The sequence below is a fragment of the Magallana gigas genome, chromosome 8, assembly GCF_963853765.1.
Source record: "Magallana gigas chromosome 8, xbMagGiga1.1, whole genome shotgun sequence".
NCBI lineage: Eukaryota > Metazoa > Mollusca > Bivalvia > Ostreida > Ostreidae > Magallana > Magallana gigas.
The window spans coordinates 13,707,168-13,727,149 of record NC_088860.1 but is presented as its reverse complement, the minus strand read 5'-3'; the positions used below and the strand labels follow the sequence as shown (position 1 = coordinate 13,727,149).

The 19,982-nt window shown below is 35.3% G+C and overlaps 2 protein-coding genes across 4 annotated transcripts; one reads left to right on the top strand and one right to left on the bottom strand.

Moving 5' to 3' along the window:
* Positions 1-21: 21 nt before the first annotated feature.
* LOC105340795 (histone-lysine N-methyltransferase NSD2) lies at positions 22-12,374 on the top strand. Of its 3 annotated transcripts, none has more exons than XM_034471486.2 (19): positions 22-162; positions 2,680-2,939; positions 3,255-3,836; positions 4,258-4,902; positions 5,236-5,318; positions 5,418-5,492; positions 5,794-5,959; positions 6,228-6,431; positions 6,569-6,748; positions 7,009-7,165; positions 7,332-7,460; positions 7,655-7,734; positions 8,113-8,225; positions 8,479-8,748; positions 8,969-9,090; positions 9,523-9,659; positions 9,796-9,902; positions 10,167-10,374; positions 10,915-12,374. In XM_034471486.2, exons 2-19 carry the CDS (start codon positions 2,732-2,734, stop codon positions 11,379-11,381), a joined length of 3,933 nt encoding a protein of 1,310 aa, XP_034327377.2. In that variant the 5' UTR covers positions 22-162; positions 2,680-2,731; the 3' UTR covers positions 11,382-12,374. The 3 variants fall into 3 exon arrangements, with proteins under 3 accessions (XP_034327377.2, XP_019927970.3, XP_065924146.1); XM_020072411.3 differs by having other exon boundaries at positions 54-207; XM_066068074.1 differs by having other exon boundaries at positions 87-102.
* LOC105340777 (steroid 17-alpha-hydroxylase/17,20 lyase) lies at positions 11,932-19,275 on the bottom strand. Its single transcript, XM_011446982.4, has 12 exons — positions 19,180-19,275; positions 17,519-17,603; positions 16,787-16,939; positions 16,609-16,686; positions 16,163-16,261; positions 15,964-16,057; positions 15,697-15,852; positions 15,127-15,338; positions 14,846-14,977; positions 14,013-14,114; positions 13,209-13,340; positions 11,932-12,911 (listed from the first exon to the last, which is right to left on the bottom strand). Exons 1-12 carry the CDS (start codon positions 19,264-19,266, stop codon positions 12,550-12,552), a joined length of 1,692 nt encoding a protein of 563 aa, XP_011445284.3. The 5' UTR covers positions 19,267-19,275; the 3' UTR covers positions 11,932-12,549.
* Between the last annotated feature and the right edge of the window lie 707 nt (positions 19,276-19,982).

Sequence of the window (19,982 nt, the reverse complement as noted above, 5' to 3'; positions counted from 1 at the left end):
TCTGTATAGTGTAAACTCCATGACCAGCATGAAGAGAACCAGTTTATCTATTTTCCCTTTTCCCGCCGATATTAGCCGAATTTACACGAAAGTTATCTTCCGGTGAGCGTTGGTCTCTGTATAGCATGTTTATCTCAGGGAAAAGAAGACTTTATTTCTGAAGTAAGAAACCTGAATACAAATCATGGTCATAAAAGATAACCTATGGTAATGGTGTGTTTATTAGCTCCATTTTATTTGAAATCGTTGCTTGTTTATGAGTGAACTTTGCAGTTGAAGAAGTGAGGGAAGGGGGGTGCATAGCTTGGTGTGTGCAAAATGTGTGGCTGTCCCATTGTCCTATTCAAATGCGTCAAATTCAAACACCGGGAAGGAAAGATTAAATAATTTTTAGTAAAACTGCACACAAATTAGGGCCTATATACTGCTCCAAAGCCATTTATTTCATGAAAATGGACTACATGGGGCATAGGAAAAGTAGGATTTGGCAAATCTCTAAAGAGACAAAAATCTACCCATTAAGCTTATCTCGTCTGCAATTGTTGATCAATAATTAAGCAGAAAATTCTATTGTGTTCAAAATGATACATTAAACGAATAGACAAAGAACGTATGGCTTACACATCTTGCAGGAAGAAAGTTTTGTTCTAGTTTGATTTCGTAAGAAACAACTGATGGGAAATACTACCTTTATAATGTCTTCTTCTTTAAACAATAAAAGTGAAAACTTAAATTTGATAGAATGTTTAGAATTGCTAGAACTAATTATGATAATATTTGCACTCTTACATAATGTTTGTAGAGACTTTTGCTTCATCTATGTTGAGGTTTTGTTTATAAGAACTTGGTTATAGTCTGTCCCAAGATATTTTTGCAGCACATTTGGGCGAATTTTGATAAAAATACACATACCTGTGAAAGAAGTGCAATTGAAATAGTTGAAAGGGATAATTTCCAAGATAATTTCATTGACACATTATCATCTCTCACTCGGAAAAATTCACAGGAACAATAATAGATTCCTTATGGAGATTTATAATGGGGAATGTTTACATCTTTTCTCCAATTGGAATACTCTCGGAATACATCGTGCAATTTTTCAACATCATCCGGGCTTGCTGCATTGCAAATTCCTGTAGACATCACATTTTTTAGCATTGTATTGAAACCTGATAGGCTAACAGGGGCGTTATGACTGAGAAATCTTGGAAATTTTTCATACTTTTGAATGAACATCGTTTGAACCCTGAGGTATTTATAAATATTAAGCATTAAGCAAAATCTGAATTCAGGATATCTTGGGACCGACTAGAGAAGAAAAAATACTAAAATTTACTCATAACTGCAAGCTGAAAAAGCAAGTTCCTGACCGAACAATATCCCTGTAACAACTAAATTTAGTCAAGAATAAACATTTAGACATAGGGACAGAAATTAGAAGAAGACATCACCATATATATTTATTTTATTTGAGCAACTAACAAATACGATAACCAAATACTCACTATAATGTTTTGTTTAATTTTCAATGGGTGCTTCTTCCCTAAGAATGTGAAGCCATTTTAAGTATGATCGTTGCGTATAACGGTCATGTTATCATGATCAAGACAAAAATATTTGATCTATCTAATGTACGTAAGCAAATAAGATGAAACTGCATCATAATATACAATTTCATCAAAAGAATATAACATAAATATGAGATTGAAGGTGTAACTAATTTCAATTAGTAAGGAAAGTAGAATTTAATTGAATAAATGTTAATATGGATTCTTAGGGAACGAATTCTGTAAAATCAGTACTAAGGTTTTCTGAATGCAAAGCTATTAAAAACTATATTTACAAATTATTTTTTACTGTAAGTTAAATATTTTAATTGAAATTTTCAATTGCCAGATTGGACTAGTTAATAGGTGATTTCAGTTGCCTGAAATTAGGTTTTACTTGCCCAAGACAATCAACAACTGTTAATGTCAATGCCTGCTATACTCTGTCCCAAGTTTTTGCTTCCACCACTTTTTGCTTGATTTCTCTATAATCATAAATACCTTTGTGCTCAAACTATGTTTATCCACTAATATAAAAAAATGTCCATATTATCTGTTTTGAAACGCACCCTCTACTGCTTAGGGTTTCAATGCAAAACCCAAAATAGAAAGTCTCTGGAATTTTGCATTGCATTAATTATTAGCAACGAAATAGCCTGGATGAAAATGTTGAGATATTGTGCTAGGTATTCAAAGTGAATTCTGAATGGTGAAAAGATGTAAACATTTTCCATTATTATATAAATCTCAGTAAGAAATTTGTTTTTGTTCCTGTGAACTTTTATGGTTGAAAAATGATAATATGTCAGTAAAGATATCTTGGATTTTTTACTTTTTATCAATTTCAACTGTATTTCTTTCACATAAATATGTATTTTAATTGATAATAATCGAAAAGGGATGGAAGCAATAACTTTGGACAGACTAAAGTTGATTTTCCAACAAAACTTTTCTGTGATTACCATTAGATTAAGTATACATTTGTATAGTTGTAAGACTCTTCATTAAGGGGATCTTTATCCAAGTGCAACTTTGGGGAGAAAATTAAAATTTCAGGTATGGAAAAGATTAAGATTTGGACCTTAATTATCTGTTGATCAAACATTGATGCTGATTTGTGTTTGTATTGTAGGTATGCTAGTTAACATCCTATAACATTAAGAGCAGTTCAATCCCAGTCTGTGATGGAGAACACGAAGGCAGCAGTCAATGGGGGGTGTACCTCCCCCTCCTTCAGGCATCACCTCCCCCAGGTGGCCAATCTAACCCGGAACAGCAAGATAGCCCAGAGTAAGGCCGGCGCCAAGGTGGAGCCCGTCAAAGACGAAGCCACTCTGGTGGTGGAGGACACAGGGAAAGTGGTCAAGATCGAGATCATGGAAAACGCATCAGGTAGCAGCAATTATGACCATGCACACTCCTTTGTTAAATTCTTTGTTACAAAGAAGAGTTTATTACAGTCCCACAAACATGGATTCTTGTTGGGTTTCTGTATTTTCATTTTGAAAGAAAGTCAAAGTTTAGAATATGTGTTATTACGTTTTATGTGATCATCTTAATATCCCATTGCATTGAATATTCAGAAATGATGTTGGTTATTGTACATGTGTATGCCATATAAACCACAAAATATGACTCTTAAAAAAAAAGCCTTGGATGCACAGTAATACATTCACAAAGATAATTGTTGGTTCTTAATTTTATTAGGTGAACAAGAAAGACCTCTTGTACACCCAAAAGAACGAGCTAAAGCTGAGGCAAGATCCCAGATCAAGATCGAAAAGGAACAGACAGCAAAGCAGGAGTCGGATAGTAATCCAGACCAGTCTCTGCAACAGGACCCGCAGACAAACACTGGTGACAAGTCAGAGGCTTCAGGGGAAAGTGAGGCCAAAAGCTCAAGTACATTAACAAAGAAAGCAGAAACTAAACAGAGTACGCCAGTGAGAACAAAACAAGTGAAAGAGAAATCAGGAAATTATAAAAACATATTCGAAGTGACAAGTGTGGAAGGGAAGAGACAAAGGAAGCCCAAAGTTGTGATTGACATGGAGGAACTGTCAAAAGGAGATAAATCGTCCAGCAGAAACACTAGTCTCAGTGGTGGTGATTTGGACGTTTCGCTGGAGCCAGAAGTGAACAAATCGACGACATTTACATCTCCCGTGGTGGAGAAACCGGCAGAGTGGAAGATGGGTGACCAGTTGTGGGCGAAGGTGGCTGGACATCCCTGGTGGCCGTGTATGGTGGCCAAGGATCCTTACGAAGATCTTTACACCAAAATGAAAGGTGAATCGATGTCACTTTTAGAGCTATAAAAATGAAAAACAACGTGCACCCCCTCTCCCAAAGAAACAAAATAATGAAAAATAACAACAGAGATCTGACCTTTCTAATATTACTCTATCATATCTTTCTCAATATGCAAAACTTTTATTAATGCTTCATGTTAAATCTCTGGATATAAATTGCAAAAGGAATCAAGCCTGTGAAATGATATGAATTTCATTCACTTAATTTTTGTTTTAAAATGGTTAAATTAAAGTCTTTATTTAGATTTATAACAATTTGGTGAACTTAATAAAGCATATTGTGTTCTGTAAATGCAGGATGCTTCATACTATTGAATTGATATTGCTTTAATTTGCTACAACATAACACAAGACACTTTTGTCTTTAATAGTTTCATCAAGATTTGTGTCTATTGCAGCAAGAAGCAGACTCTACCACGTCACATTTTTTGGAAACGAAGGAGAACGGGGATGGGCGGGGTCGAACTCAATAATGGAATTCAAAGGAAAGGACAAATATGATGAGCATGTGAAACAGGCATTTCTTAATGCTAAAAAGGGTGAAAAATTAAAACTTGAAAAACTCTATAGAGAGTATCCAAATCGCCAGGCAGCTTGGCTAATTGCCATCCATCAAGCGGAGGAAGCAATGACAATGTCTGTGGAGGAACGTGTGGAAAAATTCAAATGTGTGTGCACGCCCGAAAAGAAAAAGAAAAAAAGCACAGACAGTGGTAACGACAATAAACAAGTCAAGTCCCCGAAAGGTAAATCCAAGGAGAGAATTCAGAAACGGAAGCGACAGTCATCAGAACAAGTGAAGTCCTCTCCAGCTCCGAGCCCTGCAGCAAAACCTAGCTCCAAGCGACGAAGACTGGATGAAGGTTCCTCCCATAAAGACAAGAAATCGGAAGGTTCTTTTGAAGTGTTCTGCAGCAAACACAGGGACAGCATGATGGCAGACCATCCTGAATTTGATGAAGCTACGCTCAACGAGTGCCTGCAGCAGCAATGGCTGATGATGAGCCAGAAACAAAAGTCCCGATACAAATCCAAGCTCCAAGGTCATTTCTCTATGATTTTAGTCCAATTGATATAAATTTGATGTATATTTCTTTAAAAAATAAATCATTGAGTGATTTATAAAAATCATAGATTATGTAAACTTAATAGAATTGTAAATTTTATTAATTTCAATTTCACTTATATGAATTGCACCGGTATATCTTTATTAATTACAATATGATTACCCTGAACCCCATAGCGAAAAAATAAATTTTAAGATTTCCTTTCCGAAAATGTTCTTCACAAAGTTTCGACATTTTTTGGTAAAAATGTATAGGATAGTTGTTGTTTTTGTCATATATTTATATTTCTGTAAAAAAAAAATTGTTTAGACACCCCAAAAGAGCCTGTTATATCCAAGGTAGCAGAGAGGAAAATGTCCCCAACAGAGGAGGAAGATGAAGATTCGGAAAAGGTAACTGAGAAAAAGAGAGTAGATGAAAGTTGTAATAAACACTTATCCATTTCATATTTCTATTCTTTCTACGGTAATTAAAAACAATGTTTTTTGCAGGAAACAAAAATAGTTGCAAAATTAAAGTTGAAGAGAGAAAAATCCACAAGTGATGAAAGTTCATCAGATAATCAGGTACTTGTGTGTTCAAGTGCATGTATATACATATGCACCTCCGATACAGCACTGTGTACAAGTATATACAGTACAAAACATGCTAATAATGAATGTTTGCTAATAGCAAAGTCAATTATATTATGGTCTAGATATATCATATGGTATTTTTAATGTATCTGATATATTTTTTATTATTTCATGAACATATACATGTACCAGTAGCTCTTGAAGAGAAAATTAATGTGGAATGTCAAGCAACAATATACATGTGCTGGACATTTATGTAAATTGTTAATGCTTTAAAAAAATTTGTTGACAGGAGGAAGAAAAGAACTCTTTGTGTAAAAGTCCGAGGTACCTGTGCCAGGTGTGTGAAGATAATGGCGACCTGATGGAGTGTGAGGGTGAATGCCATAATTATTTCCACAAGTCTTGTGTCAGTGAGAATGTGGAGGAGCCGTTCAAATGCGAGGAATGTAAATCAGGTATGCACTGCTATTAACTGTGACACTTATAAATCGCCTTTTAAAAGTATAGTCATCAGATTAATAAAATGTACAAAAAATAAAATCACAAAAAGTTAATATAACAACATCTATTTTGAAATTAGAACACAAAATTTGCACCTCAGAAAAACCGGCTGTATGTCAAATTGCCTTTGTATTCTTATATGTTTATTACCGTAATTGCTTTACATTTTATATGACAAAATTAATTGAAGAAGAAATAATGGATATGTCTTACAATTTGCAGGGGTTCACACATGCTTTGCATGCAAGGAGAAGGATGAGAACACCAAGAAGTGTTCTGTTCATTTATGTGGGAAGTTTTACCACGAGAACTGCCTCAATAAACTGATGCACTCCAAGTCTGACAGCAACAAGGGCTTCGTGTGCCCCCTCCATCAGTGTGCTACATGCGCCATCGAGAGCTCCAAGAAAACCAAGGCTAGCAAAGGTAGAATGATAAATGGCTTACTACAAATTTTCCTTTAGCTTTAAAAATGTTATCATTATCTAGTGAGAAACATAAAATAATTGAAACAGGACAAAAGTTCAGTCTTAAAATGTGGACATTTTTTTCTGCAATTCCAGGTCGACTTCTCCGGTGTGTGCGATGTCCGACAGCCTATCACACTGGAGATTTCTGTATCGCTGCCGGGAGTGAAAATCTCCCTGGACACAACATTGTCTGCAGTAAACATTTCCAGCCCAACCGCACTCAGAAATACCACACCCACATTAACGTCAGCTGGTGCTTCGTGTGTAACCTAGGTAAGGACAAGCTCTTAGAACAACGTGTACAGCCCCTATAAATGCTAGTAAATCTTTTTTTTCAAGAAAGTTCAAGAAAGACAGTTTTGTATCTCTTGACATAAAAATTGTTTATAATTAAAAAAAACTTTTAAATTTCCAGTTGTAGTCTTTTCAAATATCAACCAATGACAGTCTTTCTATTCAAAATTAAGACCGAGAAGAATAAAGCTTTCGGTAGATCAAAAGATTTTGAATATTCATCTGTTTTCATGTGAAAGGCGGATCTCTGATTTGCTGTGACAGCTGTCCTGCCTCCTTCCATGCAGAGTGTTTGAACATCAACCCCCCAGAAGGCAATTGGTACTGCAATGACTGTGCCATGGGTAAACAGCCTCTCTATGGAGACATTGTCTGGGTCAAACTGGGCAGTTATAGGTCAGAAACTTCATTTTTTTTTCTCACCTACAAACTCTTTTCCTTAAATTTCTGCATGTTGTTTCCTTTGAAAAAATGTTAAAATTACCTTTGCTAAATTATCTTAAGACTTACACCTTGATAAAAGCTAGGTACATATCATTTATCATGATGCTGTTTACTGTAGATGGTGGCCCTCTGAAATCTGCCATCCAAAGCGTGTACCTCACAACATCCAGGAGAAGACTCACCAAGTGGGAGAATTCCCAGTGCATTTCTTTGGAACTAATGACTATTTTTGGATCCATAAAGGAAGGTTGATATTTAAAACAAATTTTTGCATTCTTTGACAGATTTTTACATCGGTCACAATGAATAAGTTTTGTCAAAAGAATTGCATCGGTAACATTCAATTACACTTGTGATAATGCATATTTTATATTGCTATGTAGAAAGGGGAAAGTTGACAATGGTGTAAATGTATGTAAATTGATTATATATTTGTTGCAGAGCATTTGGATTTCAAGATGGTGACAAATATAGCAAAGAAACTTCAAAGAATAAACATCTAGCTAAGATTTTTGCAAGAGGTTTGTACTCAACACAACTTTTAATATAATTATGTAGAAAAGAGGAAACAAACTATTATGGCAAAAGATTTGAATACAGGGCTATGCATTTAAGATTTACCAACTGTAGTATATGATATTTTCTGTTTATACATAAATGAAAAATAAAAACCAAAAAACTTCCAACGTTTCATTTATGTACTTGATTCTGAAATGTTGTACATGTAGGTGTTGATTTATTAGAATTGGAAACTACTCAACAGCAAAATAATCCATGTGCTTATTAAAAAGTGAATACAATTTGTTGAACAATTGTTAAAGATAGTTGAATGAGATATCTATCCTTCTTTTTTAGCTAATGAGTGAAGTTTTAAAGTAAAATTTGGAACTATATTGTAGGAGTGCAAGAGGCAACTGAAGCATTTCAGGCCCTGAAAGCCTTACGAGCTGACAAAGAAAAAATGTTTATTGAGAGGAGTGAGAAAAAGCCAGCTCCTTTTAAGTTTGTAAAGGTAATAAGACCACTAAGCTAGAATAATTATTATAATGCGCATTAAAGAGTGAACAAACATGTATCTTCATCCATTTGCACTTACCTGTATGTGCATTCATACATGTATCATTTCAGTTTTTCTATCAAACCTATGACTTCATTTTTTTAATGATTATTAATATGAAGGAAGAAATATTTTAGACATGTCAAAAAGGAAAGAAAACTTGCCACCACTTACTACGTGTATTCTATTCTATTCTTGTGTTTTTCAGAATAACATTCCAGTCGGAAGTGTGGTAATTCCCAAACCAGACTTGACCAGCATTCCTCGGTGCGAATGTGACCCAAATTCGGAAGCTCCGTGCAGCAGTGACACAGACTGCCTGAACCGCATGCTGATGTACGAGTGTCACCCGAGCGTTTGTCAGTGCGGAGAGAAATGTCACAACCAGCGATTCCAGAGGCGTGAATACCCAGACTGTACTCCGTTCAAAACGGAGGGCAGAGGCTGGGGATTGAGAACCAATGTGGACATTAAAAAGGTAGAGATACCACTTTCTTGTAAATTATTAGTGCATTACTCTTTGATCACAATCTTTAATTTACCAATATGAATCAATGTGGTTGTTACAAATGCAGGAACGCTGCCTTTTAAATACATACATTTATTCAAGTGAATTTTTCTTTGATCACAACTTACGAGATGAGATATTGTGGTTACAAAAAAAATTTTTCTATTGAATTTTTTTCTATTGTACACAGGGACAGTTTGTGCACGAGTATGTAGGAGAGCTTATTGATGAAGAGGAAGTCAAAAGGAGGATAGACGAATCCCATGAAAATAACATCAGCAACTATTATATGCTTACACTGGATAAAAACAGGTATAGACTGTACATTTTTGCTACAGTTTAAAAAGAAACATATGTCTTTTGAATGGGAAAAAAAAATTAACATTTTGGTCAATTTGGGGAAAACCAACATCATTGAAAGAAGTTGAATTAATAAAGTAGAATCTAACAAGTTCACTATAAAGTACTGTGTATCATTTAAGTTAACTTTTGTCTTGAACTTTAAACTATTTTGTTTTAAGCTCCTTAAAATTTTTAAACATTCTTTTAAACAAACTTTCCCTTAGAATTTTTTTTAGCAAAATTTTTACATTTGGAAAATTCTGTCTTTTGCATGGGGAAAGGACACTTGTCTGCAGTTTAATTTAACAATTGCTATAGAAAATCACTGGAAAGCTTTATGTATTTAAAATAAGAGCCCTGTTTTGATCACAATTTATTTACATAATTTTAAAATATGTACAGAGTAATTGATGCAGGACCGAAGGGTAATCTGTCCAGATTCATGAACCACAGCTGTGCTCCCAACTGTGAAACTCAAAAGTGGACCGCCAATGGGGACGTCAGAGTCGGATTATTTGCAATTTATGATATTCCTGCAGGTTGGTGGAATAAATTTGTTTATCTTAGTGTCTTCATAAAATTGTCTCTCATCTTTGTAGACATACTTCCAATTGTTAGCTGGTGTTTTACATCCATGCAGCTACATATCTTTTGAATTTTTAATTTGGCAAATAGGTACTGAGTTGACATTTAACTACAACCTGGAGTGCCTAGGAAACGATAAAACCAAGTGCAACTGTGGAGCTGAATTATGCAGTGGCTTCTTGGGTGTACGACCCAAGGTAAGTGTCATCTAGCAGATTCTGCCAATTAAATTTGGAATGACAGGCTTGAAATCTTGAGATGCAGCTAATAGAGATTGTTGTCTTCTCATCTGGGCATTACGTGGTTACTGTATAAAACTTTCAAATGATGCTTGATAATTTTCATGTCATATTACCAAGATGAACAGGTATTTTGTATATAAGTATGTTTGAAATGCATAAATCAAACTTTAACAACTTTCAGCCATTAAATTAAACAGTAAAGCATTGTTCCTCTTTTAGTCTGCTGTGGCTGCTTCAGTGGCTAAAGGCAAGAAAAAGGATGAGAAGAAGAAGAGGAAGAGGAATAAGAAGAAGGTTGACGGGAAGAAGGAGCACGATGATGAGTGTTTCCGCTGTGGTGAGGGCGGGGAGCTGGTGATGTGTGACCGCGGAGGCTGTCCCAAAGTCTACCACCTCCACTGTCTGAAGCTGTCCAAACCTCCACATGGTGAGCAGAGGGGGGATTTAAAGGGGGATAGAACAAATGATAAAGATACCTGCTTAATCTGAGATTCTGGTTTTTTGTTCAAATACTAAGCTTGTTTCAGCATATGCGTGTTATGTTTTAGAATTTTTTAAACTGTTGAATATATGTACCATATATACATTTGTATGAAATTGTTGCAAGATACCCCATGATGTTATGCTTTCAGTAATGTTTCTTTTACTCATTTACTGTACTTTATTGTTTCTCCATGTACAAATACAAATTTGTAATAGTTTTGACAGTGAAGAACTTTAACATATTGTATCAAGTATGCATGATACTTGGCTAAAATTGACTTTTCAACAAGTTGGTTTAGATTTTATTCAGTGCATTTCAGTATCAATATATACATATATATGCATGACATTTGGCCATGTACTTAAGTTAATAGTGGAAGCTGTGTTCCACTAATAAAGCTATGAAGAACACTCAGCCAAATGTAATACATTTACAATATTCAGATAGCATGCTTGGTTTTAATCACACTATTTGTTGTTTTAGGTAAATGGGACTGCCCTTGGCATCATTGCGATGAGTGCGGAAAACCGGCCATAACCATGTGTACGGAGTGTCCCAACTCGTTTTGTGCCACCCACACAGAGGGCCACATCAAGGAGGTGGATGGGGTGGCGGTCTGTAGTGAACATGATGAGGTCAGCTCGAGTGGTGCATCCTCTGACGCTCAGTCTGATGACGGTGGGGAGGACAGTAACGGACAGGCCCGCACCAAGGCCATCCTCAAGGAAAACCTGATCAGGAAGCGCAACCTCAACACCAAACAGGAAGAGGAGGCAGGCGCCGGTGGAAGCAAGAAGCCTCGCAAACAGAGTGTCGGAGAATCCAAGAAAGGGGAGGGTAAAAGAGGGAAGTCGGCCGGGGGGAACCTCCTGGCTGTGGTTCCAATGTTTGATGACAGTGACGAGGGGTCGGACGATCTGGTCATAGATATTCCAGCTGTCCCGTTGTAAAGTGTGCATTATGTTTAGCTTCATACTTCATTTATTATCACGTGTTATTTTATCGTTAACTGTAGATAGAATTAGGATACCATTTTACTGATATAAATGCAAATGCCTTTTGTCATTTTCTCACATCTTTGAAATTTATTGATTTAATACATTGGGGGACTTGCATTTAGTATGAATTTTATTTTTAAACATGTGACCTATTTTTTTTAGCATGTATTGTTTCTGTACATTGATTGAAGTGTCATAGCATGCAGATCAGATTTGACATGAACTCTTGAATGTAGTTCATTGAATTATATTTAATATCTTGAATGTTTGGGAGATGTGTAAAGTTAAATATCAGAATGTCTTTATTTTATGTTATTGTACATTCTACATCTTATTTAGTGTCTCTAAAATATTTGTTTATTGAGTGCAATTTTAGATTGTTCCAGCGAGATCATTTTGATGATCATGTAATTAGCTGTACCCTCTCATTTTGTAAGTGTTAAATCATGGAAAACACTAAACATCTTCTTTTGCAATCTGTGGGGTGTTTTTTATACCAGGATGGTACACATTATAAATGTTGGATCACTGCATGTCATTTTGGGGTGGTATGTGAACTTTGACCCCTGTTTTCTGCAGGAGGGCAGCGCATGTTATGTATCATGACACTATAACAATTTATACATATATATGAATATATTCGTGTTACAAAGTATTTTGCATTTGATCATTATTGTGTGAGAAATTTGTTTTTAACTCATTTTATGATGTAAAGAATGAAGTTGTTTTAACCATCGTAAAAATAGAATTTATAAACGAAAGAAAAATTATTTTACTTCTCATCTTTTGGAAAAAATTATACTTGTCAAGAGTTTTAGAAAATGAAGTGCGTGAAAGAGATGGGAAATAAAATCCTATACATGTACAGTAGGTATCTTGATGTCTAATTTATTATGTACCTGTACATTGTGTGTACTGTATGTAAATAAAAGTCTCGCACTCTTATAGTTGGTTGACTGGCAATACATATATGAACTGATATGACAGCTAATAGTGTGCGATTTGGAACAGACAAGATACTATATTGAGCAAACCAATGTTTAATTTGGAGATAATGACAGAAAAGAATATGAGAAAGTCAGGAAGTTGCACACTATATTATATTATATATTATAAATATTCAACAGTTTGCATTTTGGCGGTCTTTCACAACAATTTTATAACTTTTTGGAGCTTCCACGCCAAAGGATAAGGGAATCCCTTCATAACATGGCCGGACTCCCTCCGGAAGGCAGAGTTCCAATCTCTGTAGCAGTGTTGCGCACATCAAAAGTAGTTCAGGTTTAGCCACAGGTTCCCCTAGACAGACCCGGCGCCCCGCAGAGAAGGGGAGGTAACTGTCTGGTTTGGCATTTAGGGTGCCATCTTTCTTAAGGAAACGCGACGGGTCAAATGACTCGGGATTCTTCCAGTGGTGAGGATCTCGGTGTATTGCATAGAAGTTCGATAAGACCACTGTCCCCTTTGGAATATCGTATCCTCCTATAAAAAAGAAGAATCATACGTGAATTTATCACTCAAACCGATTCGTGAGTCAATCAATTTTCCCAAAATAATACATGTACTAGTATCTCAAAGTAGAGCTCCAGTTTCTTTTTTTTTGTAATTTTCTTTAAACAAACATGCTCTTGTTTAACCACTTACCGCGTTTGGAAGGTTTGGACACTGAATTTATAGAGTTTGTAATTTTGACCTTGTGCTTAAGGAAATATGTGCTATGACATCAGCAATGTTGGTTACCTGTTACCATGTCTATTTTGATCTAATAGCCTTACTCACCGACTTGTGTGTCGCACAACGTGCAGTGAGGAATTCCCAAGGAAGCCGCAGGCGCCAACCTCATCGTTTCATACAAGCAAGCCTCATTGTAAACCAACTTATGTCGGTCCTTCATCGTTAGCTGACGACTACCTGGTCAAAGACAAGCAAGTTCTGAATAACAACATGATGAAGTATATTAAGTACCGTCTTGGTCCGTTACAAATTATAGAACATGGAATCAAGCGCGTCAAAATGATCGGAACACCATATATTCTTTGTATAACTCTGGGCAACCGCGATCCAAAGACTCGAACAGAACTATCTTAAACCAATATAGATTAGAAATGACGTTGTCTAACGTCCAAGAAAGCAGTGTGGTCAACTTAGTTTACAGGTTGTTGCAGTATCACTGGCGTCGGAAGCAAATTGAAAGTGGGGGGGGGGGGGCTAGAATAATCCTCAGAAATATTGAGAAAAAAGTAATTCCCAAAATCATGGAAATCCTAATCCGTGGGGGGGGGGGGGGGGGGGGGGGGTTATGGGTATACCTATACTTTCAAAAATCAAAAAAACTAACTTTTTACCCTAAAATTTTTTTTTCCTAAATCATGAAATTCCTAATCCGTGGGGGGGGGGGGGGGGGGGGGGGACTAGTATGCTTCTGAATCCAACTTCTCAATCTTTCAAGGTAAATTTAGCAACAATAATCTTTCCTGCGAGAAAAAGTGGGGGGGCTGAACCCTCTATCATGCTATGTTTATAATGGTTAGGTCCGACGCCTATGAGTATTGAATGGTTATACCGGTATGGCTTAAAACCCACCAATGTTGCCAATTTCCTCCCGACATTTGGCTTGGACGTCTGGGTGTCCTGACATAAAGCACACAAACCAGTCCATGATGGTTTTTGTGGTATCTATTTCCGCTGTCAAATGAGAAAAGAAAATGCCAATAAAATAAATCAGAGAGACACTGAGAGAAACATGTACATGTACTTGTTTTTATCTTTTATATAATGTTATATGTGTTTTCTTTAAAGTACAGTATCCAGCTGGAAAGAGAGATAACTCCTACAAGATAAATTGTTACTAAAGGTTAACACTGCTTACAAATATGATCCACCGCACAGGTGTATAAACCCTTCGATATTGTTACAACCGATTGCACACCTGAAACTGTGACCGACGTGTAGTACGAGTACGTATTCCCTAGGTTGTCTTAGATTTTGTGCATTTTCTGTTTGTGAATTATCGTAATGCATTGACCTGTATATTTGAGATTACTTTCCTCCTGACCCTGAAAAATTGCCGACAATTTGATAATTTATTTTGCGACCGAGTAACATGGCGATGCAAGATGTACGTCCACACAGGTGAGACCTCTATATTGAAATACTTTGAGCTGTTTAAAGGCCTGTGATTAATAAAGGGGTTATAGGGATAGCTGCGATGAAAGAGAAATATGGCGGACAACGCCTTTTACGAGTCGTGTTCAGCTTCCAGTAAAAGATGGATACCTGTTAAATATGCTGAAATAATGTGTGTTTCATTTTCTAATACCAATACAGATATATCTCTATAAATATTCTAAATCTATATCTCGTTGAAATTACGGAGAAAAAAAAAAGAACTGCTATAAATTGTCTGCATGTATTACCAAAGAAAATATCCGACACCGTTTGGATCAGATATACGTCATCAAACTCCTCCATGTCCTCACCCTCGGAGTTGTCGTTTTCTGCCTCGTGTTTGGCGATCAGGAGACTGTCTATCAAATCTCGGTTGATGCCTGGAATTCAGATTTCAATTTCGTGACATCAGTAGGGTTCATTCTTATAGGCAAATAGCCACCAATAAACCCCTAATAATGTACCTCATCATATGAATAAGTAATATATTTTTGTGTTTGTTATAAGTTGCAGATTAATAAGAACATACCAGGACTGAATGATTCCTTATGCCTGTTGTATTTTTGCGTGATGAAGGAGAACATCTTTTCTTTCATTCTCACTAGGTTTTTGAATTTAGCGGTTTCATAAACGTGCGCAAGGAAAGGCACAAGATCTTCCAAAGAGCCCGCGCCAAAGTCCACCACAAACCGATCATAGATTTCCAAAAATTCTCTCACTTCCGGGTCATCTGGAGGTCTCCTATTGTCAAGGTCATGGACTTCTTATTAGGCATTTCATGGAGTTAATTGGTATAGGCTTTAATGTACATCTTATAAATATTTCAAAGCGATGACGATTTGAAAATTTCAAAAATCTCATTTGAAAGTCAGGTATGCCAATTGTTCAATAAGATATTCGATGGTACAGTTATGTTAACGACCGATAAAAACAAAAATGTAAATAAAAGTGACATTTATTGAGTTTTTGCTACCATTTTAAATCGTAAAACAGATTGGGACAAAAATATGAAAGAAACTCCCATGTTTCAAAAATAGATTTTCATTTTGGTTTAAATTGCAAGTTAATAATGATTACAGAATATAAGTTAAATACACACCGTTCCCCAAAGCAGACAGTGTAAAGTTGATGGAAAACCATCAGACTGATATATTGTTTCGGTTCAAATGGTCCCGTTTCTTTCGCCATTCTCTCGATAAACTTTGACATATTCTCTTGAATCATGTCCTCAAGCAGACTTCCATGAAGATAATGTCTGTAAGAAATTTGTAAGCTAAGAAGGGTGTGATCGAAGATACTGGAGTTATTTATATTCAACACTTTAAATGATGTTTTTTGTCGTTCAAGTTGAAATAGAGTTGTTTACCGTAGAGCTTTGGCTGCAATTTTTCGATGAATCCTCCACATTGGGGAATAGTTAGCAAAGGCAATGTCTTTGCCACCATCGGTTAACATAAATCCTAAATATTTGAAAAAAGTACCCTTCAAGAACACAGAAAATATGAAAATAGAGTATATACAGATTGCTCTTCAATACAAAAAGCTCTGTTAAAAATATTTTCTACCGGAAGTTATTTGGTATCGTCCGGCGAAGTCTTCCGCTCTCTGAACGAACGCTTCGTTCACCGCCTCGATGGTGTTCAAGAAAATCCAGGTTACAGGGCCTAAACATAAAAACAAACCTTTCATCATATTGGTATTTATATCATCGTCCATATTTCCTTTATTGATATTTATGTGTCCAATTCATAGATATATATTCAGTTTTTACATGAATTAAAGGATGTTAGATGGTCAACGAGTTTAGGAAGCAGACCTGCCTTAAAATTATGAAAATGATATTTTTGACCTTAAAATATTATTTCGTAGAGAAAATATCCGAATGTTTTAAATTTGAACACTTTCTTATACATGTATTTCTTTACACTTTGTGTAAAGAAAATTTATATACCGATTGACTGAAAATAGTCACAACCATCCAACTCTATCAAAAATAGTGATCAGTAAATACCAAACGATACATTGATGACCGGCCCGTATTTATCCACCATTTTGAAGACCCTTCTGTGTGGGTCCCGCGAGGTGTAAACTATATAAAAAATGGTTTTGTAATTGTTACAAAAATTGAAAATCTTAAATAATGTCGATTCGATGAGTTTCGATTCCGTCACCATTGACCTTTAACTGACCTTGAACATTTCCAATGATAGGGACGCACGGTGGGCCGGGCGGCAGACGATATTTCAGTCGCTTGATGACGTAATACGATAGAAGACCGAAACAAACGCCCACCAGTACGGTTTGCCAATTTAAAGAAATGTTCATCATCATTTTTCCATACCCTGAAATCAAGTACCAAGGAATTTTACTTTTTACGTGCAATTACAAAGCAAGAAAATTTAATTGTTCATTATGTTTCTCAGTTAAAGGAGGACTAAAATACGAGAACCCTGTTTGTCCTAAAAAGAGTATTTCCCAATTCACTGAAAAAAATACAATGACATCATTTATTCAAATTTAATTTATTTATTTTGCAAGCCAAAAGAAAATCAATTCGCCAATTTGTGGGGGAAAGGCGGCCATTGCTTTTCTATATTGTAAATTTTAAATGAATTCTGTTTATTTAGGAAAAAAAAAGTGGAATGCCCCCCCCCCCCACTCAATGCTACGACCTGTGCCTCAGGACTCTTGTGGGGATGAATCACAAAATAGCTATGTTGGTATTGACATGTATCTTGTATATACCACCGTACGTGCGCGTAGATAAATAGATAAAGGGAATGTTGAAATACATGTACATGTATCTACGCACAGTGCTTGTAAAGACCACTCAAGTTAAAATTAGAGCATTTTAGAAAACTTAACTTAGTTATGTAGTTAACAGAAATAGAATAGAAAACCAGTTTCTATATATTGCTTACCAACTAGAAATATCTGCCGACGACTATTTCGGGACGATTGCTGCTTATTTCCAAGTCTGGTCTCATATGTTGTATGGAAGGGTAGCTGGAACACAAATCCCAGGTAAATCCTTGCCCTACTTAACGGGTCATTGTTTGATATAAAGTACCATTTTCTTAGTTTACAAATATTTACTTGTGTATTGGCAAGCATGCAAACAGTTTGCAGTATAGAAGATACATTTAAAGTCAAAATATGAAGTGGAACTTTACAGAGCTTAATGGTACAGGCCATATTTTACCTTAGTACTTTATATATACTTTCTGTATAGAAATATAAGAAAATGTTCAAATTTTAAAGCCAATTTTTGCTATCTGTAAGTTTAATGAAGAGATTTCCAGAAACTGCGTTTTGCAAAAGAACTTTCAACAAAGTCGTAAATACATGTACATGTGTTTTCAGTCTCTTGGACTCATCTTTGACGAATACAACCATTAATTTACCCTTATTTTGATTTCTATAATCTTATTTAACAGCCATTAAATTCAAAGATTGATTACTTTGTGGTTAATCAGCATTCATTAATTTGGTCGTAAGTCGTAAGTTCTTCGTAAGTTTAAAGCGCAGTTAATTTGTTAATGAACACCTCCATATTCTGACGTACTTCCTATCGAAATAAGCAATAAAATAAAGTAAAATTAAAAAAAATTTTTTTTTAGAAAGTTCTTACCTAAAAGCGTGAAAACTGTGCCGGATGACATTTTGGCACCCGCTTAGGATGTAATTTCGTAAAAAATTGACACATACCAAATGATAGACCATTGCCTAAAAAGTATATATAACCACCTGTGTTTATAGTGTGTCTCGCTTGACAAGCGAGATACATGTATTTACCTTTGAAAATTATTATCCCATAGGAAAATAACAATTCTCATACAGGAAATAAAATTTTCCTTTGGGAAGTATTGACATTCTTATCAGATTTTCTAAAAATTCTACAGAAATTATATTTTTTATAGAAGAAATTATTTCCGATAGGAATATTTTTCAGGCAGGTACAATGTAGTTTTCCTATAGGAGATTAAGACTTCCTAACGGATTTTAAAATCGTATGGGAGTTTTGTGCAATCATATTCCTATCGTAATTTAAATTCCTACAGGAAGCTCCTTTGTTTCTGTAGGAAATTCCAAATATTCGATAGAAAAATTGTTTCCCTATAGGAAAAGTTATTTTCTTGTAGGAATTTATTTTTGAAAGGTAAATAAATATCTCGCTTACAGGCAGGTGAAATACATCAATAACAAAAATGGATATTATAATAAACTCTTTGAGCAATTGTCGATAGATGTACTTTAGACGAATGCAGAAATGCCACCTTGGCACTGGTATAATTATCCGACAGAGTGTTCGAAGCGCAAACGGTCAGAGCGTTAACTACGAATATGCAGGTCATAAGGTCAAATCCTGCTGGGGCTTTTAAATCTTTTTTCCACATATTTGTAAAACATAGTTTTTGATCAAAATTTGTAAAATTAAAAATTCTAAACGGATAAAAGTATTTCGATAACTTTGTAGTTTCATCCACATTAATATCGACAGGTGTCTCAAAATTCATTAATTACCTTCCTAGTTTCAAACTTTACAATAAATCAAGGGCCACATCTTTTAAAAAAATCTAACCTGTTTAAATGCGACTATGCATAAAGTAAAATCCCGCAACGTTTCGATCGATATACAGAAGAAAAAACTATCAAGAACGTCGACCATATTTACATAAACCTAAAAAAAAAAAAAGGATTATGAAATTTCTGTATTAAAATGATGCAATGAATTTAAGACGGCTTGATGATTGAGGTCAATTTTAGACTATATTGACCTCCTTTAGAAGAAGATCTCTATATTAAAAAGTATAGGAAAATACTCAAATTGTAACGGTGGAATATATGGATTTTTTATGAGTGCAGAATAGACATTTTTTCGGCCTAGGCTTTTTTCTGTGTAAAATTGTTCAAATGGAGAAACTATCTAAATTATATAGTTTTGATTGTTTGTTTTGGTGCATGATTCAATTATATAATTATGCTTCAATATAGCCGTTAAATTTTTGAGCATCCGTGTTTGAAAATCGGAAGCGCATTATATGAAGAGAATCACTCGAATGTGTGGTTATTTTTGCTTCTGGCTTGTTATCAAATTGTCATATTAAGTTATTAAGTACTCAGATACAATTGAAGCCTTAAAAAATGATTGGTTTTTTTTTTTTTTTTTTTTTTACCATATTTTGCTTGTAAAGGACGAAGGGAGTGCACGGTTACTTTCGAGTGTACTAGTATGCTCTTTAATAACCTGTTTATTCGCCGGAACAAACAGGTCACATACTCAGAACACTTTAGGATCTGTAATACATGATCCAAAGGCAATACGTCATCCCTATTAGGTCAAAGAATAGCATGCTATTTAGTCGTTAATCTCTTTCAAAAATT